This window comes from Toxorhynchites rutilus, chromosome 1, assembly GCF_029784135.1.
Source record: "Toxorhynchites rutilus septentrionalis strain SRP chromosome 1, ASM2978413v1, whole genome shotgun sequence".
Lineage (NCBI taxonomy): Eukaryota > Metazoa > Arthropoda > Insecta > Diptera > Culicidae > Toxorhynchites > Toxorhynchites rutilus.
This window is the reverse complement of record NC_073744.1, coordinates 178,342,725-178,360,763: the sequence shown is the minus strand read 5'-3', so window position 1 is coordinate 178,360,763 and position 18,039 is coordinate 178,342,725. Positions and strand designations below refer to the sequence as shown.

The following is an 18,039-nucleotide window of genomic DNA, read 5'->3' as shown; positions in this document are numbered from 1 at the left end:
CGACCTTTTTGAGTACGACCTGCCAGCACTTCGCGCTCTTCAGCACGTAGTTTGCTGGCACCTTGGGGTTTGGAACGGCTCTAGTTGCATCCGATCGGCCTGATTCTACGCGGCGTGTGAGGTGAGATGACAATTGTCACATCACCATCACGCAACTCTCCTCACTCTATTCCTACAGTCGTTTCGGATGCCGTAAGAGGTTCATTGATGTATGTGAGAGGATGAACAGCAAGTGACAAGGCGTTCATTCTGCTGGTTGCCAAATCTGATCAGAGATGCCACATTCGCACATGTGTTCACGAATTTGTAGACATTTAACTTTTATCATAACCTTTTATTCCTGCTGCAGGCTATTTAAAATAGTGACAAAACATTATTGATTCCATATGATAAACGAAGCTGGTCAGTATGTCAGACATTAGCACATATTTACAAATATTTCAGATTTTTATCGCATATATTTGAGAAAAAACATCTGGCATCCCAGAATTTTATTTGTTTCGCTGGTTTCGCTCAGAGAGGTCAGATATTTGTTTTGCTGCAGTCAGTACCGTATCTATAGATCTGATTTAACCTGGCCTGTTGTTAGTGTATCAGGACATTCTGCCGAATTTGCAGGTATTTGATTTAGATTTGGTAAAACAGTTGATTGCATCCTGTAAAGTTTAGCATTTTTGTTTGTTTTGGTCGTAGTTGCTGCTGCTCTCTGCACTCTCAGTGTTAAATTGTTGCTCTGGCTCATGCTCGGGCATATACCACGGCTTCTGAAATGGATATGCAGTTCGGTGACGATGACTCGCGGATAGATAGATGAAACACAAGATCCATGTGATAGATACATTTTAGAGAAAATAAATAGATTTCATGAAATGAAAATAATTTCGGTGTGCTTATTCGTCCAATTGAGGAATAACAGACTCACTACCGCTTTCACAAAAAAAAAACTCCTTGCAATTTGTCTTTCGTACTGTGAAAATTGAAGATAAATTGAATTTATTGATACATATAATACCATTACTATCGATTCTATACGACCCAAAAAAACACTTATTATTCCTCTTCCTTTTTTCATTTGTTTTCATGCACTGTCGACACCTCAAGACATGTCGACGATTGTCACCTAGAAATCCCAGTTCATGTGACAATCGTCACGTATATTTGAGAGCGGGAATAAAGTGAGAGTTCATTCAAGTGAGATTTCTCACGGCATACGCCTGGTGGAATCGCGTGACATAAGTGACAATTGTCATCTCACCTCACACGCCACGCAGAATAAGGCCGGATGTGTCGGGAATTTGCAACTGAAGGAATGATACATACATGTCCACTCACGTGGAACATTAGCACACATGGCACCCAAGATTATAATCAGCATAGATTACCTGAGAATTTACCACGCTTCGCACGATAACACTCCTATTCTTTTTACCCTTTTGAGCCACTACTTTTTTAATCTAGGAATAATAAATTTTATTTTCAAGAAAAAAGAAACCTAGAACTGGCTTGTTCGGAATAATCGCGACTCACTAACTCAAGCTAGCACACCGAGGCTCTTGGCGAAGTCCGTCGTTCCAGCCTCTTCCACGATCCAGGACAAAGTGATCGATTAAAATTTCTAAATCCTCAGATCAGCCCAGGCGCTAGATCAATTTTATCTAAATTATGTAATTGCCGCAAAAGTGCGAAAGTACATAATATTTCTAAAGGCGATTATTTAAGCGCAACAATTGCCTCAATCATTAGGGCCATCCACCTTTAATCCCAAATGCCTGATCTTGCCGGACCTTCAGTACAACCCATAATTGGGGACAAAGCACATATTCCCAAAAAAAAGGAATAAAATACTGAGTGCCGCGTCACTAGAATGAAATGATTTTTATCATCCCAGTTCTATCGACGTCTAAGCACTCAGTGGAACCCTACAAATGCCTCTTGTGGAGAGTTGTCCGAAAGAAGCAGTTCCGAAGCTTTGCAGAATCAAGGAGGCCGGCATATCTGAATTAGTGCACCATGCTACAAGATGTAAGAGGTAAGAGCAGAAGAGAACAAAAGAGAAAGAGAATAATCAAAGAAGAAAGAGGAAATAAAAGAAAAGAATGGAACGGAGTCATAGTGAGGAAGAAATAGTAAAAAGGAGTAGAAGAAAGGGAAGGAAAGTAAAATAAAGTAAGAGAATAGAAGAAACTGAGAGAATAAAAGATAAAAATGCGTAAACTAGTAAATATGAGAGAAAGTCTGAGAGAGAAAAATAAGTAAAAAAAATAAAAAAAACCCTGTCTTGAGGCGAATGAACTGAATAGTTTAAATCCTCTTAAAGCCAAAAAGAAGAAGAAGAAGAAGATAAAAAGCCCTTTAAACAGTTAAAGTAAGCAGTTTAAACGAGTAAAATTGTAGAAATAAGAAAAAGAGAAAAAACTAATAAAAGTGTTAAAGGTTTCTTAACATTCCTTCGCAATTACCATCTAGATGTGTCTAATTAATGGAATGTCATCAATCTCATCACAAAAACAAACCACCTTGTTATAAGCCTTTCCAATGTGTCTCTTTCTAAATGTATTCCACACATAGTTGGTTCCCACTCTTTTCTACTCCGTATCATGTTGACGGCATAATTTGCTGCTGCACTCCCGCTTGCTTCTTTGCTTTCTCTCTTCTGCTCAAAATCACGCTAAAACGGGCTAATCACTGCTCTGGGGAAGCGATCCTTTTCCTGTGCGAATCTCGTCCTTCGATTCTTCCAAATTGATCCATTCTCATATATTGCAACGGCGAAACACAACTGAATCGTTGTTGTATATCGATTAAATATATTTTTTTTTTGCAGAGCGCGTGAGAAAGAATGCCTTTTCCTACCAATATTTCACATTGCAAAATTGTATATTTTCAATTACGAGCGCTACTATCACTTCGCGATTAATGCGGTAAAGTTGAAAATATAATATCCTTAAGTTGAGATGATCGATTTTGATTATTTATGCTGATGAATGATAATATAGGCGGGGCGCGTGTTTGGATGAAGCAAAACTGATAATTATCTAGTATCAGCAATAAAGGTAGTGTACGGTACGGAATTGCTTTTTTTGCCTTCGATTCTATATTAATTCTACAAAAGGAACCTGGAGCTTGTCTAATAAGGTGCGAAAAATTGCAACTAAAAATTAGGGGGGGGGGGGGGGGCGGTGGTGATAGGAAGTTGATAGATTCACACGTTAACGAAAGCAATAATTGAAATAGCACGACCGATACAACTCCACACACTTTCTATGGGCTGATGTGGTGTTTGAGAAAAGAAAATCCTAAGTGATGAATTAATTGGTTAGAATTTGTTGCGATCCTCCTAGCGAGGTCTGTCTCTAGTAGCGAGCGTTATTCCTCGTGTGCTATCTTCAATAAAATAAGCAATAATTTAATAAATAGTATATTTTAGCGCCACATACTTTGTCTTAGCACAATATAGCAAAAGTGTGTTCAAGCAGTTTGATAAATTTTCAACGTTGTCCTTGATTTTCCCTATACTGTTTTTTTTCCCTCTTCTATTTCTTTTCATCTTCAAGCAGTTAAACTGTGTTTTGTGTGAGTGTTTACAATAAACTTTTAAGCGTTATTTCTATGCTACTATCTCATCCTTTCCTTTTTGCTCTCTTGTTATTTCTTGTGGGCTTCACATCAATCGGAGCTGATAATGCATGCACGTGACTGAATTTCATCATCACCATCAAGCCAGAATTGTTTTTTTTTGTTAAGTAAAAAATATATAATTCTCCTTCCGCTGATTTTCACAATTGCGAAGGAGTCGCGCATTCCGTCGTTATTTGCTGAATTGCAAGCTGGTTGTTGCAGTTAGTGCTCTGCGCTTATTTTTTTCAGTGCCTAATTTGTAGATAGTTTTCTGTTTTTTTTTGTTTCTTAATATAAATTTTGTTGCTTTCCATTGTCCTTTTTAAGCGGTAAAATATTTTTTCTTGCACAATTTACTTTTTCATCATTTTCTCTTCTTCTTTTCGTTCCAAAGTTTGTGTGTGTTTATGCTGTATGTGTTTTGTTTCTATGATTATATAGCTCTATTTATATAATTGCAGCGCGGAAAAATTTAGTGCTCAAACTGTAGAAGGTTTTTTTCCGAGTTGGCTTTGCTAAGCCCCGGTCACTCTTAAGCGATTCAACTTTCGGACTCTGAAAAGAAAAAAGAAACAAAAAAGGAAATTTTATTGTAGAATAGCACAAACCCACCCCGGTCAGTGTTGCACTCTTTTTTATCAATATCACTGATAACTGACGTGCAACGTTAGTCGCTTCTTATTGACGAAAATTTTGTCCACTTCTCTGTTCGCTTCTCACTTCGGTTGTTGTTTATTGTATTGTGCAATTCCAAATTAAATCGTCATAAAAATGCAGATTTAAAAAAAAGTATTTGTGGTTCGAATGAAAGTTTGTATTCCGTTTGGGTTCAAGGAAATATGAGTTTTCCACAGCAATTGAGAATTTTTCGACTCAAGTGTTACTTTTGAAAAGGGCGCATCGAGTTTAGTGAGGAAAATCTTTGATAATTTAAATATCAAAGAGTTATAGAGTATTGATGTTTGAACATGAAAAATATACACAAAAAATAGTATTATTTTTTTATCCACAAAAAAATTTAACTTGCAATATCTTAAGTACGTATTTTTTATTTTTTCATATGAAATAGGAGTCATGTAGAAAATTTAAAAAATAAGTCCATGAAGGAAACTATTTTTGACGAACTTTGTGGAACATCAAATTTTCGAATTTAAAATGTTTGTATGTATGTTGTATGTTAACAATATTTAGCCGCAAATTATGAATCCTGTTGCGAATTAAAACAACAAAGCTCATTATCAATCTCCTTCTAAATGCAGCCATTCTCGAGATATTTAATGAAATACTTCTTATTTGTTGTCTTTTTCATACTAAATAGGCTCTTTTAATATTGTTATACCATCATGTTCATACAAAAAAAAAACTCAGCTTTCTATAGAAAATATAAAACAATATAGCGTCCTTGGTTCCGAGACCATGTGTATATTTTTTAACGTTTTTAACTCCATATTTTTTTTTAACGTGTATATTTTTTAATTCCGTTGATTGGGTGAACAAACATTGCCCCCAATGAATCCATAATAACAAAACGTCTGAGTGATGAAACCATATGCTCGAGGAAAAATATCGATGATGAAAGATATATGAAACTAATTCCTTTTTGTTATGTTTTTTTTAATATTTTGGCACTGAGAAAAGAGTATCGATTGATCAATTTTAAAACTGTTTGATGCTTTTCTCAAAACAAAAACATGTCCTCTCATCTGACATCACTGATCATATCGAGAAAAACTGACTGAAGTCTCTCCAGTCTAACTGGAATGGGATATTTTGCTCGTCTCGACAGTGACTGAAGCCAAGACGAGACGAGACGAATTGCTCGTCTCGTTTTCTGGAATAGGGCCCTATATATATATTAGGTTGGGGAAAAAGTTATTCATTATTTTCTCGATGGCTGGCTTTAGTGATCAATATTTCGCGTAATATCGATCATACAAAAGTTTAGGCTCATTGAGTTTTCAGTTACAGGGTGTTAACCAGTGTTATCCATATAAGGGTTATGCAGATGATGGCGTGTATGAGTTGGATTGCTGCGATTTTTCAATCTTCATTTTTCCTCGTTACAAATTGTCACGTCACTATTCGTGTTTACATTTGAAATATTTCTGCTTCTAAGTGAAAACGCTTTCTCAATTAGTTTCTATCGCTATTTTAATTGGAAAAATATTCAATTTTTAACAGTAGTGAATCAAATATTAGCATAATGCCAAAGTGTGCTGTGAATGTTTGTGGAATTACGTCGAGAAAAGCGAAAAAAGACGTAATTTTAGTGTGTTTCCATGCGTACCCAAAAGATAGTAAAAAGCGAGCAAAATGGTTAAAATTTACCGGTATTTTAAAAGATCCAGGAACATCCTGCTCTAAACATTTTGCACCGGAAGCGTTTGAGCATAATGCTAGCGCTCAGCGACAACTCATAAATTATGGACAAAATAAGTTGGTCAAAGACGGTAATCCGTATTTAATTCCTCATCTTCGTAGTAACAAAGATAAACATAATTATAATGATTTTAGCGATTCGAACTATCCGCATTACGGCGGTTACCGGAATTCTGATGAGCCTCAAGGTAATATGTATTCAAGATATGATGCAATCTAAACCTACTAACACAGGTCAAATTCATATTTCAGAGGAAAACGTTGACTCGAACATGAAAGTCCTGCTAGAGGCTATCGAACTAGCCGTGCCATAACCAGTGACAAGGGAGAGCTGCGGAATGGGCTGTACGGACGATTCTGGATGGGAGGATTTACAGCATCCCGACTGTCCTGACGGCAATACCCAGGACGTGGAGCTGTTTGATAAATCTGTAATAAAAACGCTGCGGGAAAAATTTACGAACAAAATTAACCGTCTGGCGCAAGTTTCCGTGAAGCAAAAGTCTACAACAGCTACAGCGTACAGCGTACAGGTAATGCCATTTCTATTTAATGCTAAAGACTTCAATCAATATAATCAACATGGGCTGTTGATCAGAGAGAAGGAAAGACATCTCCAAATGTTGTCCAACATTATTAAACAGAGAAACAAGAAACTGGAAGAACGCAACCAGGATATAGAAGCACTTCGAAATGATTGCAGTAAGATTCAGGAAGAAGTACAGCCACGTTCAGATCAGCTCGTTAAAAAAGAAGCAAGGAAACACTTCAATGAGGTTTTCACGAACAATAATGTTGCATTAATTCTCGGGGAGAAGAAGAGAGTTGTATGGTCGACTGATGAGATTGCTCGAGCGTTTTCGTTAAGGTGAGCTTTGTATGTATGGTTAAGAGTACCAAAATCATATGAACAATTCTAATAGCGACAGATTTTCTATAAAGCCTCATTAGCAATATTGACCAAAAAATAATCATTAATATTTTCTAGTTTTACAAGTAAGGTCGGGTCGGGGTCGGCTCATTGAAGCTACGTATAAAGCATAGCTTCTACGCCTAAGACCAACCATTATAGAGTTGTCCCTCTTTTTTAGTTTTGGGCTATGGTTGACTTAGAAACGTTCTAACTTAAAAATATACTACTCAGCATAATTATAATGCCAATTACAATAACGTGCTAAATGAATAACTTTTTAAAATCACTAACTAATTTTATTAGTGGGACTTTTACAGCTTTTGAGGAAAGCCCTAAGAATTTCGTTGACTGAAGTTTGTTTTTTAGAATTAGAACGAGTGCGAGACAAACACTCAATATACTAATATATAATTATTCAATAATACACTTTACTTCGTAGGTAGGGTAATTATATTACAGTATAATAATTATTCAACAAACATTAAACTTTCGAAACAGTCCCATGTTTTCTTGAATAGTTTAGGACAAAATGATAAATAATCTTAAGTATTTTTTATCATTTATTTGTATTTTCTATGTGAACTATCGATTGAATGCAAATAATGACGACACCATTTTTTCCGTTCACCAATACATGTATACATGACCTACTGCTCCACCTCTATATGTACCTCAATGGGTGTTAACAATGGAGGTCAACAAAGAGAAAATTCGGTACATATTATAAAAGCTAGACTACTAAAATTGTGATTGATGTTTATGGTGCCGATACTGCAACAGTAAAATACGTGAAATTTAATGTATTTTCAAAAAAAAATCTATTTTTTTTTTGTAAATTTCAGTTTTTTTTTCAGTGCAATACCTTAAATTATGATCTCTACTGTCAACAAATGGACCGTTTGAAGCTAGCGATTGACCAAAAACGTTCAGAATTGGCCAACAGAAGAGGTGTTGTGTTTCATCAGGACAACCCAAGGCCACACAATTCCGAGAGCTTGATTGGAATGTTTTAATGGTTCGAACCTAGCATCAAACGATTATCACTTTTTCCTCGCATTGGAAAATTTCCAGAGTGCCAAGAAATAGGGAAGATTGTAAAAATCATTGCTACGGTTTTTTGCTAATAAGGACCAAGACCTCTATGATAGGGACACTATTAGGCTATCTTTAGAATGACAACAAATTTTTCAACAAAACGGTGTGTATATTTGAACCAAATCGGACAATCCGAAGCACATTAAAAATAGTTTTAAATTTCACTCAAAAATAATGGATTACTTTTTCCCCAACCTAATATATTGTGCAGACAGAGTGAACCATATGTCAGTCAGTTATATATTGAATTTGAACAATTTCCAAGCACCAAATTCAAACTAACAAAACTTTTTCATGAAGCTTTTAGGTACCTTGTTGAAATGTGCTTGAATCCGTTAGCAAAATGTGCACTCATTTTGATTATATTGAAAGATGAACTTGGTTCACTCTGAACGGATCGGTGAAAAATACTGGTCTTCAGAGGGAGCGATCGTAAAATGTACTATTTTAGAGTGCGGTTTAGACTGGAGGGAATTCGAATTTGACGATTCTGTTGGGTAAAACTGCCATTAAATGATTGAAAATGGTAAGTGTATGCTTTATCATGTAAGCCGTGCAATCATGTTCTTACCTGTAGCAGATGGCAGAGACTATCATGCTGGACGCATCCAGATGTTTATACCCCTCCTTCCACTAAATTTCATAACAGAATGGTACACTTTGACTCACAAAAATCGAAATATAGAACAGAATTTCCAATTGTAATAGTAGAGCGGTGAAAATTGTCTGACAATAAACATTTAAAATGCCAAATGTCATATAACACCTAAACACGGACGAATGTAACAAAATTTGTAAAAAATTAATACCTCATTATTTTCCACAATCTGACCAAAAAAGTCACTGATAGAGGGGTATCCACTTGAAGTCAGGCATGAGCAAAAAAAATTGTTTAGTTAAATTTTCGATGAAATTTTTTTTTTACGGTGTATTTCTCGATACACCGTTATAAGATGCACTTTCAGTATGTTCTTTTTCAATTTTTTATCTCGAAGCTATCGAGAATGGTGTGCAAAAAAATCAAAAGTACGTTTTTTACCATAGATCCTTTGTTGAACCTCATAGGGGTTCAAAATTTCTTATTTAGTACTCTATACAATATTTTGATGGGAGTGAAATTGGGTCAAAAATGGAGAAAGTTACTATTAGTAATATCTTGACAAATATTGCGAATATTTTTGATAGCTGTAAGCCGTCTAATAGGAGACATATTTCCACAACTTCCAATGCATAAGACTTCACTGTAATACAAATAGTTTTTTTCGTTTTTGAGTGATATTTCAAAGTTAACATGTTTTCAGTATTCGTTCAATATTTCTATGCGACTGGACTACATCTATGCGACTAGAATCCAATGTTTATGCATATGTGGTACAGCGCGGACACGATTATATACAGTCTCTGACTTCTTTTCACTGTAGATAATCGAATCCTGTATATAATCGAGCCAAAAAAAAGTGTTTTTTATTCGTTTTTTATGCATATATTTTTCAATAAAATAAAAGAAGAATTTAATTCTTGGTTCATCCTCTTAAAGTCAGAAAAGACCTTTCTCACATGAAAAAATATTTTTTCCAGGGTCTCTCAGGAGATGATAGATGATCATATTTGATGAGAAAATTCTACGTGTATGTTCGAATTTCAACAATGACTGAGTTATAGAACCTTTTTTTTGTTTCGGACTCTGTTGCCTCAAACTGAGTCTACACTAAAAAGTACGCTACGAAAGCCAATTATGTTGCTTTCAATTGAAAGATGAGAAAATTTAGTACAGTAATTAGTAGTAACTAAATTAGTGGAATTAAGTAACATTTTGGAAGTGAAAATTGAAAAGTTAGTAATTAGTTAGTAATTATTCATTTTATCCCAAAAATTTATATTAAACTTGATTGTTTCTATCAAATAAATTAAAGCTTCAAATCACTCTACAATTTGTTCTGTGACGCACAACTTCTATCTTTCTTAATTTCGCTGCAATATCGATATAAACAATTCCAGGTGAAAATTTGAGCAAAATCTGTGAAAATCGCGATTTTTACCTCCTGTACACTTATAATAGCCACTTAAATTTCACCTTAACGCTGAAAACCTACTGTATATAATCGAGTCCAAAATTGTATATAATCGAATCACATATAATCGAGTCTGTATATAATCAAGTCTGTATATAATCGAGTCCGACCTGTATTTTATATGGATTCAAATTAGTATATCGATCATCTGAAACGGCCCGGTAATATAAAAGTTAGGAATTTAAAAAAAGTCATTTTTGGAAAAAAGGAAAAAATAATTTTCCGGACTATCGGTTAATTTTGAAAAATCATAACTCAAGAACAAAAAATATCGCATCTCTGAATTTTGGATATGCTATCTAAAAAAATCTTAGCTTTCAAGAAAAAATTAAAAAATATATAGCGCCCTTGGTCCCGAAACAATGTAAACTATAAAAAAATACAATCAATTATTACAAGATCGAAATTCAAAATTTCTGCAAGTATTGTATTTTTCGAAAAGAGACTAGTTAATTGGCTTTAATTTGATATGTCGATCATCTTAATCGGTGCAATGGTTCAAAAGTTATGAATTTTAAAGCAAAGTAATTTTTGGAAAAAAAAATGAGAAAAAAAAGATCTTTCGGACCACCCTAAAATGGAAATGGAATCACCTATTTAATTTGATATGTAGATCATTCGAATCGGTATAGTAGGTATAGTATTCGAATCGGTCAATTTCATAAAAAAAATCATTTTTGGAAAAATGGGAAAAAAATAATTTTTTGGGCAACCCTAAAATAGAAATGATCACCCTAATGATAAAAATACGGGTCTAATGTTTTGCGATAAAGAACAAAACTACCACTTTTCTCGAAAATCTGAGAACCACTATATCGGTTTGACATGGAATGGCTGTACATAAACATTTCCATCGCACTTCTAGGTGAATTGACACTATTTTCGTAACTCAAATAATCATCCAAGACACTTACATGTTGTTAAATTATATTGAAATCATTGAAAAATGGATTTCTAAACACAATTCTTAATAGAATGTAATATTCACTACTTTGACCTAATGTGACCCCCTCTAAGGGGTGAAATTGGATCAACTTTCATTCAATTGTAGTTCAGTGAAAAATTAATATTATTCAACAATTCCTTGAATACCTTGAATACGAGGGTTCATCATTAGAGAACATTTCTACTTAATTAGAATTGTGTTTTACTCTAATTTACAATAGTTACTCACCAAAAAATTCGAAAACTACCTTTTTTGACCCATTTTACTACCCCATCGACTAACTAAATAACTAAAAGTAATTTAAAAATTTCGACGTAATAATACAAGTAAGGGGTAATATACAACCCCTTACATTTTTTTCAAACAAATTATAAAATAAATGATAAAAAATTCAAATTTGTAAGGCTATACAAAAAAAAATTTTTTTCGCTGCACTAGAAATATTGTTTCAATTTTGCATAACCAAAGGCGCAAGAAAGTGAGCTTACAAGGCAGCGGTAAACAGTATTTTTGGGGTTAACGGGCAGTGGCAATTATATTGCCACCAATTTTGTCAACTATTTCGATAGTTTATTTTCTATCAAAGGTAAATAATATGTGTTCTTACTCATGTTAGGATTATGTTCTCTAAAGTACGAGTTAATTCCTTGCCTAATTTCCACGGACCTATAAAGGGTTATGGTAAATTACAAATTCATTTTGTACAGCAGTATGCGTTACGTTACGTTAGGTTCTCTTAAATACAAAAAGAGAAGGAAAGGTTTGTGTAGTGTTTGAGATTAATGTGTAAAAAAATATCTTCAAAAATAGTCAGATTAAAGTTTCATTAGGTTAAGTCCAGTCTGTGGTATTGTTTTAAAACATTCGAGACGCTGCAAATAAATATAGAAAAGGAACTTAGTTTAGCCTATAAATACGAATCAAAGATTAATAATAAATTTTGTGAGATAATATCACATGTGTTTAAAGTTTAAAACACGTCTTTTTGTTCTTTCTGCGCACACACGAGTCGCCGTGGGTTCTTGCACCCAGTTATCCTGGAAAAGTCCGGAACAGTCACCTACGGTCGTAGAATTACGTTCTGCAAATGACATATGCAGAAAGAAAATAGTAAATCAATTTCCCCGAGCAGGTATCGACATTGCAATCGAACGGAAACTATTACTTGTTCGAAATGCTCGCAGTTTCCGTACGATTCCAAGTTCCAGTGAAACTAAGTACATCGTAGGTGCAGCTAGGAAGCTGCTATCGTAACAGAACAATTTTCACACGCAACTACATAAAAATATACAGCGGAACATTTATGCTTTCGATTAAAATCCGGAAGCAGCTTCAATGGATCACTCAGCTAGCGTCAAACTGATAGATTGTTAACCGGCATTTAGTTGTCCCGTCGAATTCGGATTGACAAATCGAGTGATTGAACTACCTCAGAACATGCTTCTCCCAGCGAATTTATGTTCCAGAGATCTAAGTATTTTATTATAATATAAATAACAAAAAAAAATCAAGTCATAATTCAAGTTTGTAACATAGTCAAAGTTCAGTCAACACATTTGAATGAATCGGCGTTGAGCAAATACGGATTTGGAAGCAAGTGTTCTACATTCAACCATTGGACACCACTTTCGATAATCGTCAGGCCACCATGGATCAAGAGAAACACATTGTTAAACACGAAGGAGGTGAAACGAATCCACCAAGGTCGCCTCGGCCGTCGCTGAATACCTTTTGGCGCAACGAAATTAAAGTGAAGACCGTCGATCAGCGAAAAAAAATCGAAACCAACTGAAGATGAAGCTCAGCACATACCTTTCACAATCGATTTTCTCTTCTCGTCCGTCACCACTTTCGGGGTCACCGGTGACATACCTGCAGCGGCGGTTTTGAACAGAATGTGTCCCTGGCCGGCACGGATTGGTTTTGCTGTTTGTGAGAAAAAAAAACAGAATAAGTTCGTATAAAATTGTATTACCTTTATCGACATACCAATTTGCGCCTGGGGTCCACGCCTCGCCAGATTCTTCTGGCGCACGGCCTCCTTGATGCGATCCACCTCGTACTGATAGCGCTTGCGGTCCCGCATCGCGCCCTCCTTCGCCTCCTTCAGGGCCGTCTCGAGCGCTTTCACCCGTTCGACCGTCGTGCGCAGGCGCTTCTCCAGCTTGGGCAGCTCGCACCGCAGATCGGCATTGTCCCGCACCAGCTGCTTGTGCACCTTCGTCAGCTGCTCGAGATTGTTCTCCAGGAAGGAGATCTTTTGCTTCTGGGCCAGCGAACCCCCGTCGTCTTCGGTTTCCTCCGAGTTGATCGACTTCTTGATGCGGGCCTGCGTCATGAAAATGTGTGTTAGATGGAATCCAAGTCTATCGGATCGAGCAACCGTCACTTACCTGAAGATCCTGGACGAAAAGCTTCCGCAGGGCATGCAGGGTGTGCAGCTCCTTGGCGACGGTGTCCTCCAGTCCCTTGAGATCCTTACGAGCCTGCTCTCGTCGCTCGTTTGTGAGCCTGTAACGCACAAGAATAAATTCAGTTCAAAGTTCTTAGGATAGCTGGACATATCTTACGCTCGCTCGTTTTTTTTTTTGAGTGGACAAAATGAGAACATGCGATTTGACTTTGTGTCGTTTATTGTACCTTTGCTTTAATCGTTTTTGTTTCGTCATAAATCAATGCTTTTGTTACATGAGTATTACTTGTTCTACGCGGGCGAGTATCATTAACCAACAGTAATTACAATGATTTTGGGTTCAAATGTGATTATCATATTTCTCCCTCATTTTCTATGTATGTTTTAGTTTATTTTTATCTCAAAATATATATGAATATAATATTGCATCTCTGTTTTCTACACATTTACATATTGAGGGGGCATTCGTCCCTGTTTAGATAATAATATGTATTGCCAACGTTCCACTAAAAATGCAATTAATGTGCTCTGCCCTATCATCCCTAATAATACTTTTTTAGTGACAATGCGCGGTACAATTTGTAGGCTTCAATATGGCTACACTTTCTAGGCTACATAGTATGAGGATGGAGTGAAAGTTTTATTTGCAGATTATATTGACCGAAGAAGGCGTCGACGTCAGCAGACAACTTGTACGAAACGCTTCTTTACGAATCACGTTCAAATGAATGTCGAAGAGGACTTTGTTAGAAGTATCTTTCGAAAAATGAAGACTGATTTCTCCGCGGTTTCTTAACAGCTGTAACTAATTGATATGAATAATCTGCAAAAAAATCACATCATCATCATCATAAAACGCGTAAACTATTATCAAGTGTTGAAACAAAACAGGAACTAAAAATCGGGAAACGATGCCAGGAATCAAAAACCAAATACGTGATGCAAAACCGAAACATTAAATACAACTATTCACTACTTACTCCAATTTAAAATAGCATATTTTAAATGCACAAATAAACAAAATTGATGATGAAAGAAATGATCGCGATTCTCTGGCAGTTTCCTCGCTTCCCTCTATCACTTATCGTATGATATCATTACACACTATGTTTATCACTTTGCGCGTGTTACACAGTAACAAACTTTCTGTCTTCAGTCGGTTAGCACATAACATAATAACAGAGCCTGATTAGCTAGCTAGCACAACGATTAAAGCAAACACACATGTTCTCATTTTAAACTTTTCTATTTTCATTTAAACATCGCACTGATTAGGGGGTGTTTTCTCGATTCTGATTTTAGAGAAGCACCGGCAATCGGGGAGAACTGCTACAACCTCTTTCTCTCATCGCCGAATCGCACAAAAAAAAACTGGAGCGAATAGCGATCATCTTTCAGTGAAAAAAAAACAAACGGAAAATCGTGTACGGAGGAATAGAAAGCCAACTAATTAAAAAGTTTCATGATACTGAGAAAACCAAAATAAGATGCACAGTTTTAATGTGGGAGCATTTCTAGATCCCCGAAAAAGGCAAACAAAATTAACAAAAAAAGATAACAAGCCAAACTAGGTGGTGTGGTAACAGGAGCAGCAAACGATTCGAACGATTGATTGATTGATTCGGTTCCCCCATGCATTGCATTGGGTGATATGTTTGCTGGCGGCCATTACTGCTAACATTAAGATTTTAATTACAGTGGGGCGTGCGATGCTGTGAGCGCACATACATTGGATACAACGAAATGGTTTCATGCACACAGTTTATCGCCAGGTGATATCGCACGGTATGACAGGGCCGCATGAAGCGGGCAGCGGTAAAACCAATCAAGCGGAGATAGCTCTTCTACAAGGTATTGCTCTCCTCTACTACATATTTGAGTCGGTTTGTTAAATGCGCGGTGTCGTGTTTCTTTTCCTACGATCGATCCGATAACAACAATGCTTCTTGTATTGCTACATTATTTATCACAGCACTTAAAACTATATATTTGTCCTACCGAGTTTTTTTTTTGTAATTCACACATACGAATTTACAATTATTCTAAACGCTAAAATGATACTTTTGATTCCATCGAACTGCAGGAAATAAACGACAATAAACTTCCGATGACAATGTTAAATGAATTATTTGAAAAATGAAATGTGTCAACATCGCCAGAAGCGGCATGTCCTACGGTAGCAACAACATTGTGATACGACGGGCTGAGGATTGTTCGAAGGCAGCCGATAGGTGGTAATCTGGTTCCAGAAATTCGTTTCATAAATCGTACATCAATCAAACGAACACATCAATGACAATTGAGCATAGCGAAAAGGGGCGCTGTACATAGAAAAAGGCTCGAGAAGTCATTGAAAACGGGACATTGAGAATTCAGATATGGTATGTAACCGCTAAAAAGGACGGAAAATTATTCAAAACAATCAAAGCATTCTCTTAGAAAATAACTCCCCCGAAGTTTTTTTTTTAAGTTTGTATCAATTTCCTCTCACGAAAATAAAACAATATTTATAAAAAAAAGAAACCACGATTCTCTCGAAAAAAGAAACCAATTTTTTTTCAAAAGCAAAACAATTCTCTGAGAAATCGAAAACAAAATCACACAATCCCTCTATTTACATTTTTTTCGCTTTTCAAAAAAAAAAGAAATAAGCGTCCCCTTAAAAAATAAATTTTTCTCTCTGTCAAAAAAGCTCTCTTGAAAGAAAAACAAATTCTCTTCAAAAAAAAAAGTTTTCGTAAAAAGGAAAAAGTCTTCAACTAATTAAAAATAATTCTCTTAAAAAGTGAAGAAATGTTTATTCAGGAAATGACAAAAAGCCCGCAGAATAAAAAAAAAAGTTCTCAAGAGAGTAAAAAAGTCACCAAAAAATAAAAAAAAATAAAAACAAAAAGATTATTTCAAACAAAAAAAAAGAAAAGAGTTTTTCCGTAATAAGGAAAGAGAAGTATTCTTAAGAAAATAAAAACAAAAGTTTCTTCAAAACAGAAAATAAAAGAATCATGGAAAAAAAACTCAAAAAAAAAGAATTCACCAACAACAAAAATTATTCCCTTATTCACAATAAAAAAAATTCTCGAAAAAGAAAAGTTATTTATATCTAAAGTTATCTAGAAGAAAAATTTTGGAAGGAAAAGACGTCCAATAAAGAGCTCTCGAAAAAAAAGTTCTCTCATAAATAGAAAATGGTCTCTCAGTATTAGAAAAAAGGATCTCTCCCAAAAAGAAAAAGGAAAAAAATAATTTAAAAAAGAAAAAATGTCTTTTAAAAACGGAAAGAAAAAAAATCTCAAGAAAATGAAAAAAAATCTCCGAAAAAGCACAAAATTTCTTAAAAAGCAAAAAACTCTCAAAAGAAAAAAAGGGATTCTTGAAAACCAAGAAAAAAACAGGAATTGCCTTGAAATAACAAAAAAGGCGGCCACCATATCGGGCATTTTTAGAATTTTCTGAAAGACGACATCTGACCTGGAGTGAACAGGTAACAGGAATTTGTTATCACTATATGCCCACTGAAATTAAATTGAAGATTTTTTTTTTCAAGGTGGGTTTTCGAGTGAGAGCATTTGCTATAACTTTTCGGAGCACCAATTTCCCGCGCAGCACCATTTGAAAACCGCTGTGTTGTCGTGTTGTCGTGGCTGATTGGAAGCACTTTAACAAGATTGTTGTCGACAGTAAACGATTTACATTGGAGTATCGCGTCTATGTTCCTTCCCATGACGGTAAACATTTTGGGGTTGATTCCGGAACGGGTTTAAAGTGAGAGTCCATTGGAAGTGATTGAAGAAGCTTCCCTTGACGCTAGTTAACATCATGGGCCGCCGGAGTAACTTTCCTCGTAGAGGGAATAACAAAGTTTATGCCGTCAGACCCGTAACAACATTACCTGGTTCCGTCTATCCCCGCCCTTCAAACATTCTCCGTACAATTTCCGTACCTGGTGTGGAGTCTGCCCAGAAGATCTCATACAATTGTACCGAAGAACTTTTCTTCTCAGTGATTAAGTTCCTGTTTTCAATCAGCTGCCAAAACAAACCTTATTTAGCTCGGGTGAATTCAGCTCCTTTGTCTTCGTATTGCGTTGGAATGCATGACCTAAATGCACACCATGAGTCTCAAAGTTTTGGCAGGTGTACTCGAACTTAAAGATTGCTTCTCTTTGATTTTTCATTGATTCCTTATCCGGTATGAGGTTATGAACCCATTGGTGATCGAACATTTTTAGCAGCTAATCGAGCCAAATTTTCAAACTGGATTCATGACTTTAAATTTTGAAACCTCATGAATTTAGTGTTTGTTTTTCTGAAATCCATGGAATTACAAGTTATCATCTATCGGAGATCATTCAATTGACCTTCGTGGCAAAGTATGGGTTATCAATTATGATAAATTATACTTTGCTGATGGATCCGCTATGAACAAAATAATTGGTCAGTACAGTAGAACCCCGACTATCCGCGGAATAATTGGGCAAGCTTACCGCGGGTAAAGAAAATCACGGATAACACAATAAAGGATTAAAAATGAGGTGCAAACATATGTTTCAGCATGAAAACTATGTTTAATCATTATGTCTATTCATCTATCCAGAAATCATTAA

The 18,039-nt window shown here is 35.6% G+C and overlaps 1 protein-coding gene and 1 long non-coding RNA gene across 4 annotated transcripts in view; one reads left to right on the top strand and one right to left on the bottom strand.

Moving 5' to 3' along the window:
• Window positions 1–506: 506 nt before the first annotated feature.
• On the top strand, window positions 507–881 carry LOC129762617 (uncharacterized). The gene is made up of 2 exons (XR_008740678.1): window positions 507–618; window positions 670–881. It is a non-coding gene; the product is annotated as an uncharacterized LOC129762617 (long non-coding RNA).
• A 1,636-nt stretch (window positions 882–2,517) lies between these two features.
• LOC129767374 (kinesin heavy chain) overlaps window positions 2,518–18,039 on the bottom strand; it is a 49,036-nt gene continuing 33,514 nt past the window's right edge. For 2 of the 3 annotated variants that reach the window (XM_055768192.1, XM_055768203.1), the window contains 4 exons: window positions 13,417–13,534; window positions 13,013–13,352; window positions 12,836–12,949; window positions 12,478–12,751 (listed from right to left, as the gene is read on the bottom strand). In XM_055768192.1, the coding sequence (XP_055624167.1) occupies window positions 12,567–12,751; window positions 12,836–12,949; window positions 13,013–13,352; window positions 13,417–13,534 (757 nt within the window). In that variant the 3' untranslated portion in view covers window positions 12,478–12,566. Of the gene's footprint in view, window positions 4,174–12,477; window positions 12,752–12,835; window positions 12,950–13,012; window positions 13,353–13,416; window positions 13,535–18,039 lie in introns of those variants that run through there. The other variant, XM_055768214.1, reaches the window with a different exon arrangement.